The sequence below is a fragment of the Amphiura filiformis genome, chromosome 1 (assembly GCF_039555335.1).
Source record: "Amphiura filiformis chromosome 1, Afil_fr2py, whole genome shotgun sequence".
In the NCBI taxonomy this organism is placed as follows: Eukaryota; Metazoa; Echinodermata; class Ophiuroidea; order Amphilepidida; family Amphiuridae; genus Amphiura; species Amphiura filiformis.
In genome coordinates this window covers 11,602,920-11,623,782 of record NC_092628.1, presented here as the reverse complement: position 1 = coordinate 11,623,782, position 20,863 = coordinate 11,602,920, and the positions used below count along the sequence as shown (strand labels likewise).

Below are 20,863 nucleotides of genomic sequence, written 5' to 3'. Positions count from 1 at the left end.
GACCAAATTAATCTCATATTTGGCCATTTTAGCCCCCAAAGTCCAATTTTCGTGCTACGCGCGAAGTTATTCCACTTTTGCACAATATTTTATCCGTTTAGCTTCAAAATGGCAAAAAATTTTGCGCGCATTTGTACCATCAACTTATTCTGTCTCCAAAAGGTGCCGGATTCACTATATTTCAAGAAATTGTTTCCAACCACATCCCCCATGTCAAAAAGTTAGTTTTCAATACTAGTAATAGATGAGGCCAACATACATTGGTACTTTTATGATGAAAGAAATGGGCCATATCATTTGTGTAGCGTGATGGGGGGGGGGGGGGGCCCCTACCATGATGGAGAGGGGGGACTTTGTCTGATTTTGACAATTTTCCTATGGGATTTTCTAAATTTTACAATCGATGAGGGGGAGGCACGTGCCCCCGTGCCCATATGACGCTACGCCACCTGGTCATATTAAAAACAATCTTTCGAATGTATCATTTCTTGTGGACCACACTGTATCTTCCATGTGTTGTTGACGAAGACAACGTTAGCGATGGTTCTATTTCCAGCTTGATGTCATGTTTCTCAGCAATGCGACTTAATAGTTTACCTTGCTGCTGTACCAACACTGTCAACGAAGATATTCTGAAAAATGAAGAAGATCAGTAACAATTACTATAGATTCTTAAACAGATGAGGCACTTCCTTCAATTTCTGCATACCGGATAAATCACAAATCGTATGTTATTGCCCCGGGTTATTGCCTTCATATTTTAGGGCATATGCCCCTACTATGCATTAGAGACTCTACGAATCTGTCAATATTTTACAGTGACTCGTCAGTTTTGTGATATGTTGCTAATTCACGACGAAGTTGAATAAAATGGAAAGTAGTTTTTTCATCATTGATATCATCATTAATATCATCATTATCATCATTGCTCTCCTGCTTGTCATCATCATAATCATCAGCTTCATTGTAATCATCATCATTCACTGGTGTCATTGTCACCATGGTAAAGGTCAGCATCAAGCCAGTGGCCAAGCCAGGGGTTGTGGTGCCCTGGTATTAAAGGATATCAGAGTGCCCCACCCATTTTTTTGAAGTGAAACAATTTTTCACAAGTACCACTAATTTGGTCTTAAAACGGCCTTTCAAATGACTATTCATGTTGAAATGCGGGGGAAAACTTAGACGTTCACCGCTTGAACTGAGTGGGCACAGAATTGATCTAGGGACAGCTGAAATGGTCGATTCGGTGTCCCCTATAAGACGGCGCCCAGGACACGTGCCCTCCCTTTCCCCCTCTGGAAACGCCAATGCATCAAGCCACAACAGGTTTCATCCCCAATCTTAACTTACGAGTTTTTATGTTTAGTAACTTCATTCATCACGTCCCGTACTTACGAGTTTTCATGTTTAGTGACTTCATTCATCACGTCCCGTACAGTTATTTCCTTTTCTGCCTCTTCTTGAGATTTTCGCAGAAACTTAGTTGAAGACCCACCAAGCCAAGGCTTGATCTAAAAAAACAAACAAAAACGTTGGTGTTTTAACGTGCACTTCGTTGTTTGGTGCCAGTACATGTGCTTCAACAATTTATTCCTCACAACATATCAGCACTTATTGTTATGAGTCGTTGATGACTCAAGGTCAAAACACCTATTACAAAAATTCACTTCAGATTGCACAACAAAACATACTGTTTGGTTAAGTTAACAATATGTGAATCTTTAATTAAAAGTAAAGGATGACATAATAATAATTTTGTGAGCGAACATAAATACATTCAATCAGTCAGAATCAATCAAATACACTGTTTAGTAATGTTACTTAACCAGCAGCCTTTTATATCTTCTGCATATAAAATCCTCACACAGATGACAATCTCCAAAATGGAGGCTTCTAATGGAAAACAGGCTTGAATTTATGCAGTCCCTCTGTTTCCACTTACATTGACGGGTATGTTGTTTCATAAACCAGACTTCACAAAGTTGACAGAAAAATAAAGTTGTCCTGGAAGAGGTACGCACTTTGACGTATTCTAGATCTTTTCCGTTATTACTGGTTCGCAAAGTTCCTTTCTTTGAAGGCATATGGACTGTAAGCACATTAACTAGCCCACAACAACACTGTAATAATCTGTGCCAAAAATCATGTACATTTTCTTTTCATCACAAATCACACTTATGATTTTCGAGGTGCAGGAGCTGATGAATCATGGCGATAGTTTCGAGTCAGAATATGCACCCAAAACGGTGTATTTTTCACCTAAATGCAGTTTAAACTTTAATACAGATGTTGAAAACTGCCATTAAAAAAATAGGTTGACATTGTATTCAGTCTCTGTTCGACGTTCTGTTCATTATCAAGCCTATCAAAGATACCATTCACATGTTGGATGCTTGGTGTGGATGATTAGATAATCATGGAGTGTCAGTTAATTTTACAACTTGGAACTTGATAGATTGAGAACAAGCAATACAATAGAGGTATAATATTGCCAACGTTGCGATTAAGGGGGTACTACACCCCTGTCCAATTTTGTGCCTATTTTTGCATTTTTCTCAAACATTATAGCGCATTGGTGATAAGTAAGATATGTATATATTATAGGGGCAAGGACTACAACTACTGCACTGGAAATTTTATTTCAGCACAGACAACGGTTGTGGAGTTACAGTCAAAAATGAAGGAAAACCAATATTTGATCAATAAATCAATAACTACTTGCCTTGAGTTGCCGAATTTTCAGTGCAGCAGTTGTAGTCCTTGCCCCCTATAATATACATATCTTACTTGTCACCAATGCGCTATAATTTTTGAGAAAAATGCTAAAATAGGCACAAAATTGGCCAGGGGTGTAGTACCCCTTAAGCTGCTAGTTTCTCCGTTGGCTAAATGTAAACACAATTTTGTTGCGGACTGTCGATTGTTGATTAGCCACGCCTTTGTGCTCTCACTGCTTATAGTTCATCGGCATCACCGACTGTTCACGTGAGGTTTTATTGAGAGGTCAAACAGACATAAACAATAGCATTAGGCCTATGTAAAATGCTTTCGGGATTGGATGAATATAGTAGATACTTTTATAAGTTGTCTAACCTTTCTCACGAGTGCAGATCTTGTTTTATTAGGCCAGAATTCACCGGTAGGTAGCCAAACTGCACGTTGTAATCGTCTAGGTAATCGCTTTTCTATTCGGTGAATAATATCAACCTGCGACAGATTAAGGAAAAAAAGAATGAAAAAAGTCAAATTTTCATTTTGGCATTTGAATATCAGAGGATATGAACTATCATATTTGCGTTTTGTTCAAAACTAATGGCTACACAATTTGTATCATACCGCACCTTTGTTTCCAATGGACATTTTATAGTGAAATGTCATTGTACAAGGAATACATAAAAACAAAATCCCACATAGCCCCCGAATGAAAAGTATTTAATTATCTTTGTAATCAATCAAAAAGCATTTGGTGTGAATTTTACATCCGAACTAGAGGCTATTAAATTTTTACGTGCCTTTTTATTTTACATGTAAAGCCTATGGGGGTGACGATTAGAAATGGACGGCAATATTGAAAAACCCTCATTTTGGGCCATTTTAGACACTAAAATGTCCATAAAAAAAGAATAGCCTCTAGTTCGGATGTAAAATTCACACACAATGCTACCTGAGTGAGTACAATCATAATTAAATACATTTCATTCGGGGGCTATATCAAAAACAAAAAATGTCTTATACCCTAATGGTTATGGAACAAAGGTGACCGGATATTGGCACTCGGTCTTGGACCGACTTGCGTCCTGATGATACTACACCTATTCGCACTGCCCGATTTGGCTCAGTTTACGGCGAGGCGTAAACATGAAGTCGGGTTCTGATTGGCTAATTTAATCACGTCATATCACATCAGCACCTCATTTGCCGACCAATCTGCATACTTTTTGTGGATTTCAGAAGCATCCATATCCTGTAAAAGTAATTTCTTGTGACTTCATTGTTCAACCTAAATTTTGCCCAAAGTCCCACCCGTTGTCCAAGATATTACAGGCCCGCGAAATATAATATTTCAAATTTGGTCGACAGTAAAAACCTGCTGAGAATCCATGAGAAGAGCAAAACATGTTTTAAACCTTGTACATCATATTGCCTCTTCTGGATTCCTTTGTTGTCTCAACCCAACTAGCAATGTCAATTCCTATTTTTTTCGAAACTGACTTCCTATTAGTCGATTAGGTAGGCATACATGCATATAATGGCTCTCTGTACGTTGAACAGACAGCTTAACGTCCCCTCGGAAGAACGGAGTACTATCAAGGTTATTTACCCATTTCTAAATGTACCTTGGGCAGAACGCACACCTGAATAAATTAAGCCATATTTATATTTAAGCAATATGGCTAGCAATATAATAAGGCTTGGAAACCTTGTATTTTCTATACTAAATATATTCAGATTTTTGAACCGTCAGGATTGAGCTCGGGACCTCAGCACCAACTAAAGCACCAACCCCTATAACCACCTACACTGTGACACGCTCTCCAGTTCGCGAGACCTAACCAAAGAAATCATAAAAGTTACCAATGACACTCACCTGCAAACTGAATCGCTTAAAATACGAAGACTCCATAATTGCCTCGATATCACCCACCGATATACCGATCTATTATGCGAGGTGAAAATAATAATATTAACATTATAAATAATAATAATAACAACAACAACAACAACAACAACAACAACAACAACAACAACAACAACAACAACAACAATAATAATAATAATAACACTACAACAACAACTACTACTACTACTACTACTACTACTACTACTACTACTACTACTACTACTATACTACTACTACTACTACTACTACTACTACTACTACTAGGCCTACTACTACTACTGCAAAAATACTCAAAGCCATTCAACATTTATCAATAGAGGTAAATAAAAATTAATAAAATAAATTTCGGATTTATCCACTTTACTAATGTGTGACTTCTAACAAAGGACGCTGATTCCCGTAGTATTCCTCATTCAAACCAATGCAATGCGCTACCTCGGAGTCACCTGCAAGACTTTGGCGGGCTATTTTGAAACAGTCATGGTTGAACATGCAGGTACTTCTTTTGAAAATCCTAAACAAGGTATAGCAGTCGCTGATAGGATATGCAGCTTATAGAACACGGATAACCTCTATACAATACAATAATTCAATTCAATTCAATTCAATTCAACTGAATGCCAGAAACCGAGCAAACACAAACTGTTAGCATCTTCAAATAGGCCCACACAATTCAAATGTTGGCAGTGGCGTAGCAAGGGTTGGGGTGCTACCCCTCTTGTTCCCCCGGCATGTGGGGATACTAGTCGCCTTGATATTTGACATGTTTATTCCTTTTTAAAAACTTTTTATCCCATTTTTGACCATTTTCGTCAAATTTTGCCCCTTGTAAGTTGCCTTAACCCCTCGCCCTTTGCCACCCCTCTGAAAAAGTCCAGGCTACGTCAATATTGGGGTGCCAGGTTATGAAAATGTTTCTAGAACATTTTCAAACTTACCGTTAAATTGATGAGAACCATCGGCATTAGAAATAGAAAGATGAGCACAAGAAAGTTGGCAACTTCATCAAATGGATGCAGAGATACACCAGTGTCAAGTAAATCACTCTTGTTGATCTCACCCAGTGTCATTACAAAAGTTGTAATTATGGACGACCATTCACTACGAAAAGCTTCCTGTCAAAAGACAAACATTTTAGTAGAGACTTATCCTTCACTTATAAGTTTATGTTAATGCTTTCGTGGGATGAGAGCGCTTTGTAACTTTTGGCAAAGGCGATATCGACTGCTCAGTGCCAACAGTGGGCAAGTGTGAATAGCTACCTTATGAACATGTGGCAATTTACACACAATTACATTGTTCTCATCATTATGGCAGCTATTGCAGTTACCCACTTCTGGCCACTGAACTATTTATGATTTTTACAAAATACGTACATGTATTTCACAAACGGATCTATCTCGAAAAATCATGCATTTCTAGAAAATCGCAATTGAAAATTTTTGTATTAAGTTTACCTTTCTATAATTTAATTAGACTATGGATTTTCATGAAAGTGGTTTTAAATTAAACTAGATCTGAGTACATAATTATATGAAACCTAGCCGGACAGTGCACTGTGTAACATGTGTCACGACGTCCGCTTAATGACATTATTTTGACCCCAGGGTTTGACCCCTCATCTGAGTACACCCTCACCGACCAATGTAGAGTCGCATGACCAAGCCATGCATGTCATTAATTAGCCTACTTAGTATCATCCCATGTTAATATTTGCATATAACTTGAGACAGAAGGTCCAATCACAAAATTAACACACATGTAGACTTCCTTGTGAAATGTGGCACATTTTGGTACCAAGGTCGATATACTTTGGACAATGTTTGACATTTTTATGCTAATTAGCTAATTTGCATATAACTTCAGATAGAAAGGTCCAATCACAAAACTAAAAACACTTACAGTCTTCCTTGTGAAATGTGCCACATTTTCGTACAGAGGTCGATATACTTTGAACAATGTTTAACATTTTTTATGCTGAACAATGGTAGAAGGATTCAAATATCACAGATATGCTTTTGTAGGTCCTGTGGTTCTTGAGTTATGTTGTGAAGAGGCCTGAAACCATATCACCTTTGCAAAACGTACATAACTCATTAACAACAATAAATCAAGCAAAGTATATGATTTGTAGGCTGAACTTCTGCAAAACATCAAGGTCTTTTTGTTCAATAATATATTGATTACGACAATGAAAATCGATCTTTTTGGCTGCCTTGACCAACAATACCTAGTCAACCATTAACCCACTGGACACTAGGCCTACTGGTCATCTAACAGCATTTGTGATTGGTTGATAGCTATTTATGGTCAAACTTGCATTTGGAAAGATGATCTTATTAATACCCTCCTTGATTGGTTCAAAATTGGACACAATATTCATTTTGACCAATCGGCAGGTAGTTCTCATAAGGTTAACGATAAACAATTGATTCAAAGTATACTCACATTTGTTTCCTGAAAATCTCGGTTTTGAAAACATATGTAGAATGCAAGACCGAATCCGATAATGAAGAATCCATAAACTGACATTGCCTGCAATAATTTCATAATAGTTATTGTAAAATAAATCCACAAAAGCCTTTTTTGTTATAGCCCATTATATGAAATCACCCACCACTAATTGCAACAGTATCCATTTTACATGCGTCTATCTCCCAAAAGCTCACACAAAAACATATCAAAAAAAAAAAAAAGAAAGAAAAAGCGCAGTGATTTATAGTGCGCTACGCGCAGGCACAACGCCTAGACGTTGATCCACAAGCCTCAGCACACTTTACAGGTTGTCGCTGACCACTACGGCCCACATCATTCCATAAACCATTTAACAACAAATCAGGGACTTTGCTGCTTCAAGAGCGCACACCCTAGACATTCCACAAATAACCATCGCAACCAGGATCAGCTCCCCGAGTTTCGTACGGGTTACAACGAGACAATTAGCAGTTAGTTCCTTGTCCAGGGGAATTTCAAACTAACTCAATTTTTTTCACGAGAACGTACTAATATTTTGATTCCACAAGGGACAAAAAATGAAATATTCTCTGATATTGATAAAAAATGGTCTCAGGTTGCTTTGCTTGCAAAAACATTCGAAATATAGAATCACGAGTTTGCGATATCTCAAGTGACTTGTTACATTGATAATATGGAAAAAAAGTTCAAAATCCATTGACCCTGTTGACCTTGACCTATTTACTGATGTTATCCTATGTAACAAAACAATAAACTTTTCTTATTTAAATTATTTCTGTCGAAGGAACAATGTGAGACCAGTTGGATTAAAATTGTAGCACAGGACCCCAAAAATTGACATTTGACCTTTTTACATATAACTCAAAAACTGTATGTTGGAGACAGGTCAAACTATACTTTCTGAATCCTTATGATGAGAGCAATACATGCTTTTAACAAGTGTGACCAACCAGGGGGATGAGACTGTATAGGGTGAAATGTCAGGACCTAGGTCACAATTTGAGAAGAGATGAGGTCCGACTAACGGCCATTTGCGGAAGTAAAAAGTCACGTTTATGACATGTACCCTAGTCTGCCTATTAGGAAGATGATTAATCCTGCATATTTAAATGCCTCATCAGTTACTTGGTATAACTGTAACTATAGAATAGTTCTTATACGATGTTTTAATATTTTATCATACATGTATTGATAAATATTCAGTGGAGCAAATATTTATTAAAATTCTTCCAGGGTCTATGGTAAGACCGATGTGCCTACAAAGCATGCCGGGAAATAAATTGACCTATGTCAATTCAGATCGTAGAGATGAGGTCCGACTTGTGTGAATCGTGACCTTTTTCAGTCGCAATTCCCGGAGAACTAAGTTCCTGGATCAGTTTACCTCCATCACTGTTCACAACTACTGTATGTAATGCGACGTCGCATGCTTCTGACGTGGTGTCTTATTTCTTATTGATCAATGCTGTTCCGCTTTCTCAAATAGATGTGGCGCAACTCCTAGGGTTTTGTCTTGACTTGACTTGTTAACCATATTCTTCAGATTCCATTTTATTTTATTGTCACTGATTTTCGTCATCGATTAATCAACCATGCGATATATAATGGTTTAAATTTGAATGAAAATGGCGCGCACAATAAACCATGTACCGCATTGGATACTATCCAGTAATCGATGGAGAATCATTGGTATTGAAATACGTGTAACCTTTTTCAAAAAGATCGCAGAGCAACAACTGATATGCTGCATTCAGCAAATTATCAATTTGCGCAATACTTTTTTGGTTTTTAAATCATAACGACATGCAAGTGTAACGATACTTTTTTCATTAGTGTATTATAACTTCAACAAAATATAAACTGGTCTCAAAATGAAACTTATAATTTTTCACAAGGTCATATCTTGTCCATAAAAATGAACTAAAATTACACACAATATTACTTCAATACTCTACTCTAAGCACATGTCAGTAACAAAACAGTTGTCCAACTGACACAACAGAAAATGCACTGACATGGAACCCCGGGCATGGAACAGCTTCCTGGACCACATTCACAGGCGAATAATTGGCACCCAGCAAAAGAAATCTGTGAGAATTCGTGCAAGATCCTTACACAGGTGATTTTTCCGTAGTGTTTCCAATAGTGTGGAACGGGTTGCTTCTGCTTTTCAAACACTTTCTTCAAGAAACAGGTCTTGTTCCACTCTATTCCACTTACTCACAGATTTCTTGTGTTGGTGCCAACTATTGGGCTGTGAATGTGGTCCAGGAAGCTGTTCCATGTCAGTGTATCGTGCTGTTGTGTCAGTTGGACAACTGTTTTGTTACTGACCAGTGTTTAGAATAAAGTATGGAAGTAATCCTGTGTGCAATTTTGGTTTATTTTTATGGACAGGATTTTAAGATATTGTGAAAAATTAGAAGTTTCTTTTTGAGCCCAGTTTATGATGTAATATAAACACAGAAGACGTTAATCATACCTTTATAAGTGACTTGAGCGTGGTAAAAAACATTGTGACATACAACCCAAAGAAGTCAAATCTGCGAAAATATACACGAAATATGCTATTAAAAAGCATAAATACATATCTTTAACTATTTGAATCAAATTATCTTTCTAAAAAGTGAAATGACGGTCTTTTATTTTTTCTATAGATTGTACTATATTTATTTAGCATAAAAACACGTGTGTCAAGTGCACATAGGCCTACATTGAGTAATATTATTTTGTACCATTCCTTACCTATTAAGTACAAAGATGAAGTTCATCCATGTTACGAAAACCGCTATTGTTCCAGCAACCCAATGAACATCACACGGCGCCAGATATGGCGGGAAAACAAATGTAAAGGTAACAATAAACATGGCCCAGTGCAAGTAGTTGTCCGGTCTCTTCCAGTATTGTAGCCTCTGTAATATTATTGTATGGAAACTTGTTATTATATCATCGTGATAAGTTTTGCATACGGACGAACACCTGAATACCACAAACCACCCCGATATACAAAGCTCACGTGACGTATCTCAGGCGATTGCGCGTGTCAGTGTTCATATGGGAGACTTAACACGAGGGCGGGATCTACTTTAATTAGTCAAGGTTGACATGTATCCATGTAAATTATGTTCTGTCTGTCGTCAAAGTTACAACCGAATTTGAGGTTTCTTGAAACTTATGAGTGCTCAATACTTGTCGGCTAGCTTGGCTTCGTTCCCCCAAATTGGTAGAAGAGCCATTTCAAACAGACTGACTGACACAACTGTGAACTTTCCCAGACAGACTGAAAAAAGTGTGGGCCAACGCTCCCCTTTGCGCACACCACTGACCTAATCCTATAATTTTCGACAAGCGAACCTCTTTTTCGTTATAGTGAACCTTTTTTTCTTGACTAACGAACCTTTTAGGAGTAGGGAACATACTGCAGTCGATCCCCGATGTTGTTAAAGGTCCACCACCACATCTGGAATAATGAACTACATAATTGAGTTATGTGGCCCAGGGCATGTCAGTCCAGACACCACTAAGTCCAGACAAGTATACAAGTATATAGGAGTGTGATCTACAAGGACAAGGTCACCTACCAGTTGTGGACCTTTAAGATGTGATCACAATTAAGAGCGACAAAGAGTGAGTATTGACAAGCATATAATTGATTTTAAAGACAACAAATACACACTTACGGCATTGATCATGTGCAGTACTTCCATGAAAGCCCTGATCGACACAAAGCAGAGAATGAAGATCTGTACCAATAAGATAGGGGAGTCATCGCTAATTGTAAGACGTACTAGGTCTTCTGGTCCAAGATGAGGGTGCTCATCGGAACTTGCAGTAGGATATCCAAGGGAATCCTGGTAAAACATGATTGGAAGAATATTAAAATGATATGAAACTCCCAAAACTTCGCAAATCAGGTAACCTCTGTACGGAGTACACTTGAGAAATTATAAAACCAATCATACTGTTTTCTCCAGGGTTTTCCACCACCTCTTACAAAACATACAAAAACCATAGACTGAGCATGTTGCACATTTCTCATGAAACAACTTCATTACATCTTCAACAAGATAGAGGTCACTTCCTGGTTGAAAAAGGTATAGCCCAATTCATGACGAATTTTAATCCATATAGGCCTCCATCGAGCAAGCGTGATATATAGGTTTTTATGCCTTGGAGTTTTATAGATTGGAGTAGGGTTTTCCTCCGATTTTGACATGTAAGCCTGAAGTCTATAAAAGAGTGTTAAGGTTATTAATTATTACCTAGCTGGGGTTTTTTCAACCCCCCGAGCTAGGTACTGTTTTGCTATCCGATTCTTCTTTCTTTCTTCTTCTTCTTCTGGCAACAAACTTCAAAATGCTTCTCCTCCTACATGTTACACCCTACAATTACGTAACTTGCATATATGCATCGGCTATATCCAATGCCCATAGGTTGCAAACAGAATTGGGATCAAAGGTCATTAAAGGGGCATTTTTGGTATATAACCAAATACCTTCAAAATGCTTCTTCTGCCACATATTACATAGCACAATGACGTCACTTACACATGTGCATCAGCTTTACCCAGCGCCCATCACTTGCACACAGAATTGGGGTCAAAGGTCATTAAGGGGGTAAAATCTTGCAATTGCATTATCTGGACATCTGTAAGGGGTATGGGGCTTAAACTCAGTGACAACAAATCTCACGACCAGGGGAACATTTTGCAGGCATCAGGTCAAAGGTCATGCAGAGGTCAAATTTTAGAAATGCATTTTCTGGACATCTGTAAGGGGTACGAGGTTCAAACTCGCTGACAACAAACTTAATGACCAAGGGAACATTTTGGAAAATTTTGCCGGGGTCAGGTCAAAGGTTTTCTGGGGTCAAACCTTTTAATTGCATTATCTGGACATCTGTAAGGGGTATGGGGCTTAAACTCAGTGACAACAAATCTCACGACCAGGGGAACATTTTGCAGGCATCAGGTCAAAGGTCATGCAGAGGTCAAATTTTAGAAATGCATTTTCTGGACATCTGTAAGGGGTACGAGGTTCAAACTCGCTGACAACAAACTTAATGACCAAGGGAACATTTTGGAAAATTTTGCCGGGGTCAGGTCAAAGGTTTTCTGGGGTCAAACCTTTTAATTGCATTATCTGGACATCTGTAAGGGGTATGGGGCTTAAACTCAGTGACAACAAATCTCACGACCAGGGGAACATTTTGCAGGCATCAGGTCAAAGGTCATGCAGAGGTCAAATTTTAGAAATGCATTTTCTGGACATCTGTAAGGGGTACGAGGTTCAAACTCGCTGACAACAAACTTAATGACCAAGGGAACATTTTGGAAAATTTTGCCGGGGTCAGGTCAAAGGTTTTCTGGGGTCAAACCTTTTAATTTTATTTTCTGGACATCTGTAAGAAGTATGGGGTTCAAACTCAGTGACAACAAATCTCATGACCAGGGGAACATTTTGCAGGGGTCAGGTCAAAGGTCAAATTTTTAGAAATGCATTTTATGGACATCTGTTAGGGGTCCGGGGCTTAATACCAAGGGGAACATTTTGGAACACTTTGCAGGGGTCAGGTCAAAGGTCACCTGGGGCTAAATCTTAGAATTTCATTATCTGGACATCTGTAAGGAGTACGGGACTCAAACTCGGTGACAACAAACCTCATAACCAGGGGAACATTTTGCAGGGGCCAGATACCTCCACAACACCAACACGTCCAGCTAGGTTTGTGGTCTATGACCACCATTTGCCACTAGTTTTAAACTGTTGTGATTTGGTAGTTCACAGCGTCTTACGAATGGTAGTGAGCTTTGGCAAAAACTGCATTGCTCAATTCATAGCGAGTGTGTGGAAGAATTCAAATATCACAGATATACTTTTATAGGTGCTGCGGTTCTTGAGTTACGTTGTAAAGAGGGCTGAAACAACAACACTTTTGTAAAACGTACATAACTCATTAACAACAATAAATTAAGCAAGTTTGCAAAGTATCCCGGCAAAGTATACGATTTGTAGAATGAACATTTGCAAAACATCAAGGTGTTAATTTTCAATAATATATTGATCTAGATAATGAAAATCGATTTTTAGGTTGCTTCGACCTACAATACCTCGTCTACCCTTAAATTAACATAGCTGGTGAGCCCATTGAATCATACGATATAACCAATAGTACCCAGGAAAGAATATACGAAATGTCTACTTGCTTGTAAAGGCGGCCCGGAAGAAGGTCCATGATCTGGTCCTGCCTCTGATTCGTTGATAAAACGCGGGACGAGAGGACACCCGTCTGATTCACGGATGATTATGAATGGTGTATCTCTTATTGGGATTAGAAGTTCCAGATACACGCTAACCATGACTACAAAAATGAGGTATATAAAGAAATCACCATAGTTGAAGTAGCGGGCATAGCGTTTCCTACGAACAAGAAAAGACAATACATGAATGATGAGGATGGGTCACCTAAAACAATCAATGCATCATGTGAAATTTAATTCATAAGAAATAAGGTCTGTCATATTATAGGATTACTATGATGCCAATTTAGCAAATTATCGGATATAGAAAAAATATAATATAAACCGTCAGACTTAAACCCACACACTCCACCTTGCATTACGCATTATTTTCGAGAACCTGAAAATTATTATTTTTTTGTTTGAAATGCAAAGGTTCTCTGTTTGTTGGTATGTTGTCATGTCAAGTGGACTTCGAGGACGCTTACCTATACAGACATGGAAAAAATGTGTTGGGACACGTCACGTGGGTGGTCAATTTTACTCCTTTGTTTCCATCCCCAGTCACGTAAATTTTGATGGATGTTTTTCAAATAATATTCCACGTGTAGCTTCAACCCTCTTGTAAGCTATATCCCCCCCTCACCAATCAATGTCTAACACGGAGCCTGATGATAAGACCCCGATCAACATTGTTACGGCGGGAAGGGGGATCGATTTCAGTGGCTCAGTGCATGGATCTAAACTGTCCCAAGACCTATTTTCCATGATTGTAGGTCTCCGTCGCGCACGAGGTCCTCGTTATGTCGTATGTAGTTCGAGTACTCGGAAGTAATGGAAGGCAAACGTACCCCATCCCCACCCACACCCCTACACACCCCATCCCCTCACTTGAATTTTCTTACCATTTAGAAGATAAGCTTGTCTGAGACAAAGCATGTGCTAGCAGCTTTTCTCGCTTGAACTCTACCATTGTCTGTGTGCAAGAAAACGTACAAAAATATCACAAGGAAAAAGCATATGCATTTAAAATGATTATAAAAATTTTTTGTCAACAACAACCAAAATTCAAATGCATATATCTGATTGTACTACTTTTTGATGAAAGTTTAGTAAATAAATAAGTGTTAAAAGGTGAGCTGTTGTAAACTGCTTATCCACAAAAATAGCCTGTTTAAGTAAAATTTCAAAGTGTAGGGGCCTGAGCTTTCGATCCTAGCAGGATCTTTATCAAAGGCAAAGTGACAAGACAACACACAAACATGCATATATATAGTGACATGGACATAAAGGAAAAGGAAATTAGCAAGACAATAGAAGACATAAGTGGTTCCTCTGGTTCCTGGGAACTATCAATTGGGGCAGGAAGTGGGATGTCATGAATGGAGATGAGAGGGATAATGAGATGAATGAAGACAATGGGCTGAATAGAAAAATGAAAATGTGTGGTAAAAATAAAAACTACAAAAACAAACTACAGAGGAACCACTTATGTCTTCTATTGTCTTGCTAATTTCCTTTTCCTTTATGTCCATGTCACTATATATATGCATGTTTGTGTGTTGTCTTGTCACTTTGCCTTTGATAAAGATCCTGCTAGGATCGAAAGCTCAGGCCCCTAAATAAATAAGTGGATACATACCTCTAAAGCAAAAAATCTTTGGTCGGTTTTGTCAAATGATATATCATCCGGACCTGGGTCGATGTATCGATAGTTGTAGGTAATCTGTTAAGACATTACAAGAAGATGGGAAAAACTTGATATTCTGATTTAATTTTTAACTGGAAGTAGTGAGATTAATAGGCTAGTCAAATAAAAAAAAATCACCCACCACCAATTACAACAGAATCCATTTTGCATGCGTCAATCTCCCACAAAAACATATCAAAAGTCCCCAAAAATCCAAGTAGTGAAACAGTGCCTAAATTTCATAAATCCAAAATGGCCTCTTATGCAGGGGGTTAATTTTTAAAGTTGGTCAAATTTTGCTAGAGACCATACCAATGTATTGCTCTCGTCATAAGGATTCAGAAAATCAGAAAAAGTATAGTTTGACCTATCTCCGATGTACATTTCTTGAGTTAGGCCTATACATGTAGGGGAAAGGTTAAATGTCAAAATTTGGACGCCACAGGGGGACAAAAATGAATTCTCTGATATTGATCAAAAATGGTCTCATATTGTTCCGCTTGCAGATGTATTTAATAAAAAGAATAGTTTGCCATATCTCAGGTGTTTTGTTACCTTGGCAAAGAAGATCAAATTCCATTGAGCCGTGTTGACCTTGACCTATTTTGTGATGTTACCTTTGTAACAAAACATCCAACACATTGCAACTTTTATCATTTTAAAATTAAAATTGGAGAATGTTTCAATTGTAATTGCCCACGGGCCCCAAAATTTGACACTTGACCTTTTTGCTTATAACTCAAGAACTATATGTAGGAGACTGGTCAAACTATACTTTTTCTGAATTCTTATGATGAGAGCAATACATTGGTATGGCTGTTAACAAGATTTGACCAATTTTGAAATTTCATCTCTGCATAAGCGGTCATTTTGGATTTATGCAAATTAGGCACTGTTCCACTACTTAGATTTTTGGGGACTTTTGATGCTTTTCCCGAAATGAATGGTAATTAAATGGATTCTGTTGCAATTAGTGGTGGGTTAACCCCTTATTTTAATTTCTGAATCTGAGGAGTCACGAAAATATCAGCGAGTTACATTATAGAGTTATGTGTGACTATTTCACTCCCACAAAGCCATACACCATAGACCATATTCTAGTTAATACATAATTTCCTAATCATAGTATTATAGTTAATACATATTTTCCTGTGGCACTGTTCCAGTTGTGCCGAACATGGTTTCAACATGTTATATACTAACATACATGAAGATAAAAAAAATAGTCCTAATCATAGTATAGTAAATACATAATACGCAGAGACCACCCTGAATCCCCGATCACTTCTATAGCCGTATTGCCCTTTGTCTAAGTAGGCGCCAGTTTTAAAAGCACGGTTCGTCTCTCGACCGCCGTCAACAAAGCAGGATGCACGCGCATGAGCAGTACATGCTGTTTACGAGTGGCGAGTTTAAAATAAAATTAAGTGCACAATTTACGGATTAAACCTTGACTTATTACCTTCAAATCTGGATGGTACGGGTCGTCATGTGATTTCTTGACACACTGATCCATTACAAGGAGGGCTGCCTCCGGTAGCACTGCAATTAGTCTATTCATTGGGGAATGGCCAGTCGCATAGTCTAAGTTATTCATGGCGGCTTCCCAACTGCCAGTTCGTCGTAGGAACAAAAATATCACAAACGCGAATTTCATGGAGGTTTACATAACTTGACACTTGATCAATTTGCTCATTATTTATTTTATATAAATATATATTTTGATCGTTTAAAGGGGGTACTACACCACTGCCCAATTTTGTGTCTATTTTTGCATTTATCTCAAAAATTATAGCGCATTGGTGACAAGTAAGATATGTATATTATAGGGGCAAGGAGTACAACTATTGCACTGGACAGCACAGACAACAGTTGTGGAGTTACAGTCAAACATGAGGGAAAACCAATATTATTTTGATCAATACATCAATAACTACTTGCCTTGAGTTGCTGAATTTTCAGTGCAGTAGTTGTAGTCCTTGCCCTATAATATACATATCTTCCTTGTCACCAATGTTCTATTTTGAGAAAAATGCAAAAATAGGCACACAATTGGCCAGGGGTGTAGTACCCCCTCCAGAAAGTAGTTGACGCCAATGGGCACATCCACCAAAGCAAATTCTGGTGGCGACACTACCAAAAATTTTACTTATAAGTAGTGACGCCCCAGAAATCAATGAATGTCGATTCATCGCGAGATGTTGTCGGTAACACGATCCCAGGACCTTGTGCACCGCCAGTTCATAACTTCAGCGATGTACTACTTCGTCTTTCCATACTTTTGGCATCAGATCATAATCAATTGCCCGGAAACATTGACGGGGTCCATCCCACCTGAAATATGAAATAATGCAGCCTCGGCGGGGATTTTAAACTGCATTCCATCACCCGTGTTATACATAAAAGTTTACAACGCAATACAATATAAGAGTTTCAGCCAATTTGGCAGTCACGACACCAGTTTGGTGCGGTTGGACCCCAATCATGGCCAAATGAATTCAGACCGTCAATTGGCTCGCTGAATTCGCCTATAGCTTCAATATTGACAAAACAAGAATATCGCAGTTAGTGGCAGATCATGTCTTCTTTTAATAATTGTTAAAGTTGGGGCTCACCTTGTGCTAGACAACATTGCCTTGGCTACCACTTCATGCTTATGCTCTATGGCCAGATCTAATGGATACATGCCGTGTACATTCTGTAATTGTAGATCAGCTCCGTTGTTTAATAGCAAAATTGTAGAAGCTTCATGTCCACCCTGGGCACAGAGATGTAAAGCTGTATTCTGCAGATAGAGATCAACACCAACCATGCCAACAGGTATATTAGTGATTTTCATTTCACTCTCGTAAAATTATTCCAAGAGCTACTGACCTTTTACTTGTTAGTTAGGTTGAAATTATAGTTATTTCCTTTTATATTTAGGAGAAAATTTGGTGAAAATCGCAATTTCGTAGAATGTTTAGCCGAAAATCAATTTTACATAATTATACTTTTGTATATTTCAAATTTGCATGGGCGCCCTCACATTATGACGTCATAGCGACATTACGTGGAGAATGTTTGTACTTATTTTGGTATCACTAAAAAATGAGATTAAGGGGGGGGGGCCTAAAACAGAAAACAAATACTCAAATTTCGATCAAAATTGTCTCAAATTGTTGGTACTGTAATCGAATAAAATAATAGTAAAGAACCACTTGCAACGACTTGTTGCCTTGGTAACCGTTCAAAGAAATATTGGTAGGATATCATCAATATATAGGACTCAATTGGTAATAATATGTTTTGCTGTGTTTCATTGTAGGTGGTACAAACTATTCTTTATTAGTTTGTTTAAGACCATTTTCATCAACAACATTGGAGCATTTCGTTTTGTTTTAACCCCGTCATGCCCATATGAGCCCCTAATTTCATGAATTTAACCTTCGACCTTTTTGAAGGTCTTACCTGGTCTTTATCGTAACCATTTACATTTGCGTTGTTATTTAACAGCACATTAAGCACATTTATCTCATTGTTCGTTGCCGCAAGAGCCAATGATGAGCGCCGGTCATCATTCCTGTATAATTTTAAAACAAAATGAAAGATTAGAAACAAGCACGAATGAATGAGATTTCAAATAATCACGTCTAGTACAAATGAATCGCTTTGTGTTTTCTAACTGCTCTGTTGATAATGGGTCCAATGGTCAATGCATGGTGGTGAAACCGCTGGAGGCTGCATGCCATGCATTACGGCTAGCGGCTGGGCTGAAGAGTACATAATAGTAATAGCCCCGTTAATAGCGCGATGGGTGGTCTCCATGTACTTGTACTTTCCAATAGCAATACAGTTGACTTCAATCGTTCGCTCAAATTTCGGTGTATTTTGCCGAATTATAAAATGAACATCTCTTGACAACTTTTGTTTACATAATATATTTCAAAATTCAAATCATAACGTCAAATCATATTTAAGTAATATGATTCAAAAATCTGCTGAATTTTTGTAGCAATTTTGTTGCAAAATCCTTGACTATATACCACCATTTTGTCTTGTGTCAAGTGAATGCGTAGATCTATTATACCTTTGCCAGTATGGTGTGGTGCAATGGCTGCGCCCATCATCACATGATAAATCAATAAATCCGAATTTATAAATAATAGCAACTGACCTGCTTTCTATATCAGCTCCGACTCTGATGAGGAACTTCACAACATGATGGTGGCCATTTTGACTCGCTAGAAGTAACGGTGTCATGTCATCTATGTCGTCATCATTGAGAGGAACTGGGCATGCGTGGTATAGGGATTCAACGCATTCCAAATGGCCATATCTGAATGTAAGGAATGTCCGGGAAATATTAAGATCTTGTTGGCTTCTATTTCGGAGACTTCAAAGACAATCGTGAGTTTGCTTTATATTAAGTTGCAAGATTAGTGTCGTAAAGAATATTTTAACGCACTTTTTAGTCAAATCGATGGCAATAATTAATTCATTAAAACAGTATAACCAGACTGTCAACATTTGACAACAAATTGCATCAGGTGATGGTCCCTTCGTTTTTATCATGACGGTATACAAGGTTATGTTACGAAATATTACATAATAGGTTATTGCCAGTGGGGTCGGATGCGATAGCGCCATTTTTGACGTCGCCATTGGATTAACGCGTAATCATGAAATCGTCACAAACAATTCTTAATGTGTTATGTGGTGTGAAAGCAAAACTATGTTATTCTAAAATCGTAGGGCACGACAAAGTGGCCCACTGTATAAAGTAGCCTAGGCTGTTTTTCAATTCGTAACTGCTAACCGTCTAAATTGAACGGGCTGTCAGTCTCGTAGTTTCGTCAGCCTCGTACGTCACGTGTCGCGTGTCCTGTATCCGTCTGGGCTACTGCCTCTGAATATGACAACCTGTGTATGTGGTTACCTCAGTCACAGATGAAAATTGGAAGCTCAAGTTGTGAGGTGAAAACGCACACTTCGCTTCAGGCACAGATAACGTAATGATGGCATTAGAAAGTAATACGTGTAATTCAAGAGAAATACAGAACTAAATGTTTTGCATAAAAAATAGTATTCTATTTTGCTACATTATATAGTTCAATCCTAAGTGTTTTAGTTCGACCTATTGTTTTTTTGCCTACGAACTGGATTGACTATAGACTCATTGGAACAAAAGTTAAAGTGTCTATAGTCAAAGAAATGTGTATGGACGAGATAGAGAAGAAGGAGGAGGAGGACACGCAGGGGTGCAATGCGAAGGATAAGAGAATCTATTTGGTTAATGCACGGTGAGTATTCGGTGTATGCAAATCTACCGGTACTGATGACTTACTCTGATGCGATGTGTAGTGGCGTCTTTTCTTCAACATCTTTCACCACTACTTCAGCTCCATTCTGAAGAAGAACGTTTAACACCTAGCAACAAAATCAAAGAAAAATGGGCACCAGTAAGCAAGTATGTTATGCTGAATAGACGACTAAAATCTTCAGGATCAGTAGAGCAACATAAAATTGGTACTATAAAGGCTAATATTTTTTTAAACTGTATTAAAAAGGCTAACGTTTCTTCAGGCTAACATCCTACATACATGGACGTGTTCCCCCCCCCACCTTTCGGCAAAATGGTCCATTTTTTGTTCTTTTCGGCCACTTTTTTACAATTTTGGCCGGTTGCCCTCCGGCTCCCCCACATTTCAAGCCGGATTGGCGCTAATGCCTATACATAATGCACATACTGTATGTAATGATCTATGTAACAGTTAAAGGGGGGTAACCCTATTGGTTTTGGATATGGATTGTCTTTAAAATTACATAATAATATCAAATATCGCCCCCTTTATGCTGC

At 38.2% G+C, this 20,863-nt stretch overlaps 1 protein-coding gene across 1 annotated transcript in view; it reads right to left on the bottom strand.

Annotated features, from left to right (window-relative positions):
• Nucleotides 1-351: 351 nt before the first annotated feature.
• Nucleotides 352-20,863, bottom strand: part of LOC140155617 (uncharacterized) — a 70,628-nt gene continuing 50,116 nt past the window's right edge. Inside the window, exons 12-28 of the mRNA XM_072178532.1 lie at nt 20,351-20,433; nt 19,181-19,342; nt 18,475-18,586; nt 17,640-17,809; nt 16,487-16,634; nt 14,977-15,060; nt 14,240-14,310; nt 13,302-13,515; nt 10,777-10,947; nt 9,842-10,008; nt 9,579-9,639; nt 7,070-7,156; nt 5,560-5,736; nt 4,589-4,657; nt 3,094-3,207; nt 1,396-1,511; nt 352-632 (exon numbers count right to left, since the gene is read on the bottom strand). Coding sequence (XP_072034633.1) covers nt 482-632; nt 1,396-1,511; nt 3,094-3,207; nt 4,589-4,657; nt 5,560-5,736; nt 7,070-7,156; nt 9,579-9,639; nt 9,842-10,008; nt 10,777-10,947; nt 13,302-13,515; nt 14,240-14,310; nt 14,977-15,060; nt 16,487-16,634; nt 17,640-17,809; nt 18,475-18,586; nt 19,181-19,342; nt 20,351-20,433 — 2,157 coding nt within the window. The 3' untranslated portion in view covers nt 352-481. The remainder of the gene's footprint in view (nt 633-1,395; nt 1,512-3,093; nt 3,208-4,588; nt 4,658-5,559; nt 5,737-7,069; nt 7,157-9,578; nt 9,640-9,841; nt 10,009-10,776; nt 10,948-13,301; nt 13,516-14,239; nt 14,311-14,976; nt 15,061-16,486; nt 16,635-17,639; nt 17,810-18,474; nt 18,587-19,180; nt 19,343-20,350; nt 20,434-20,863) is intronic.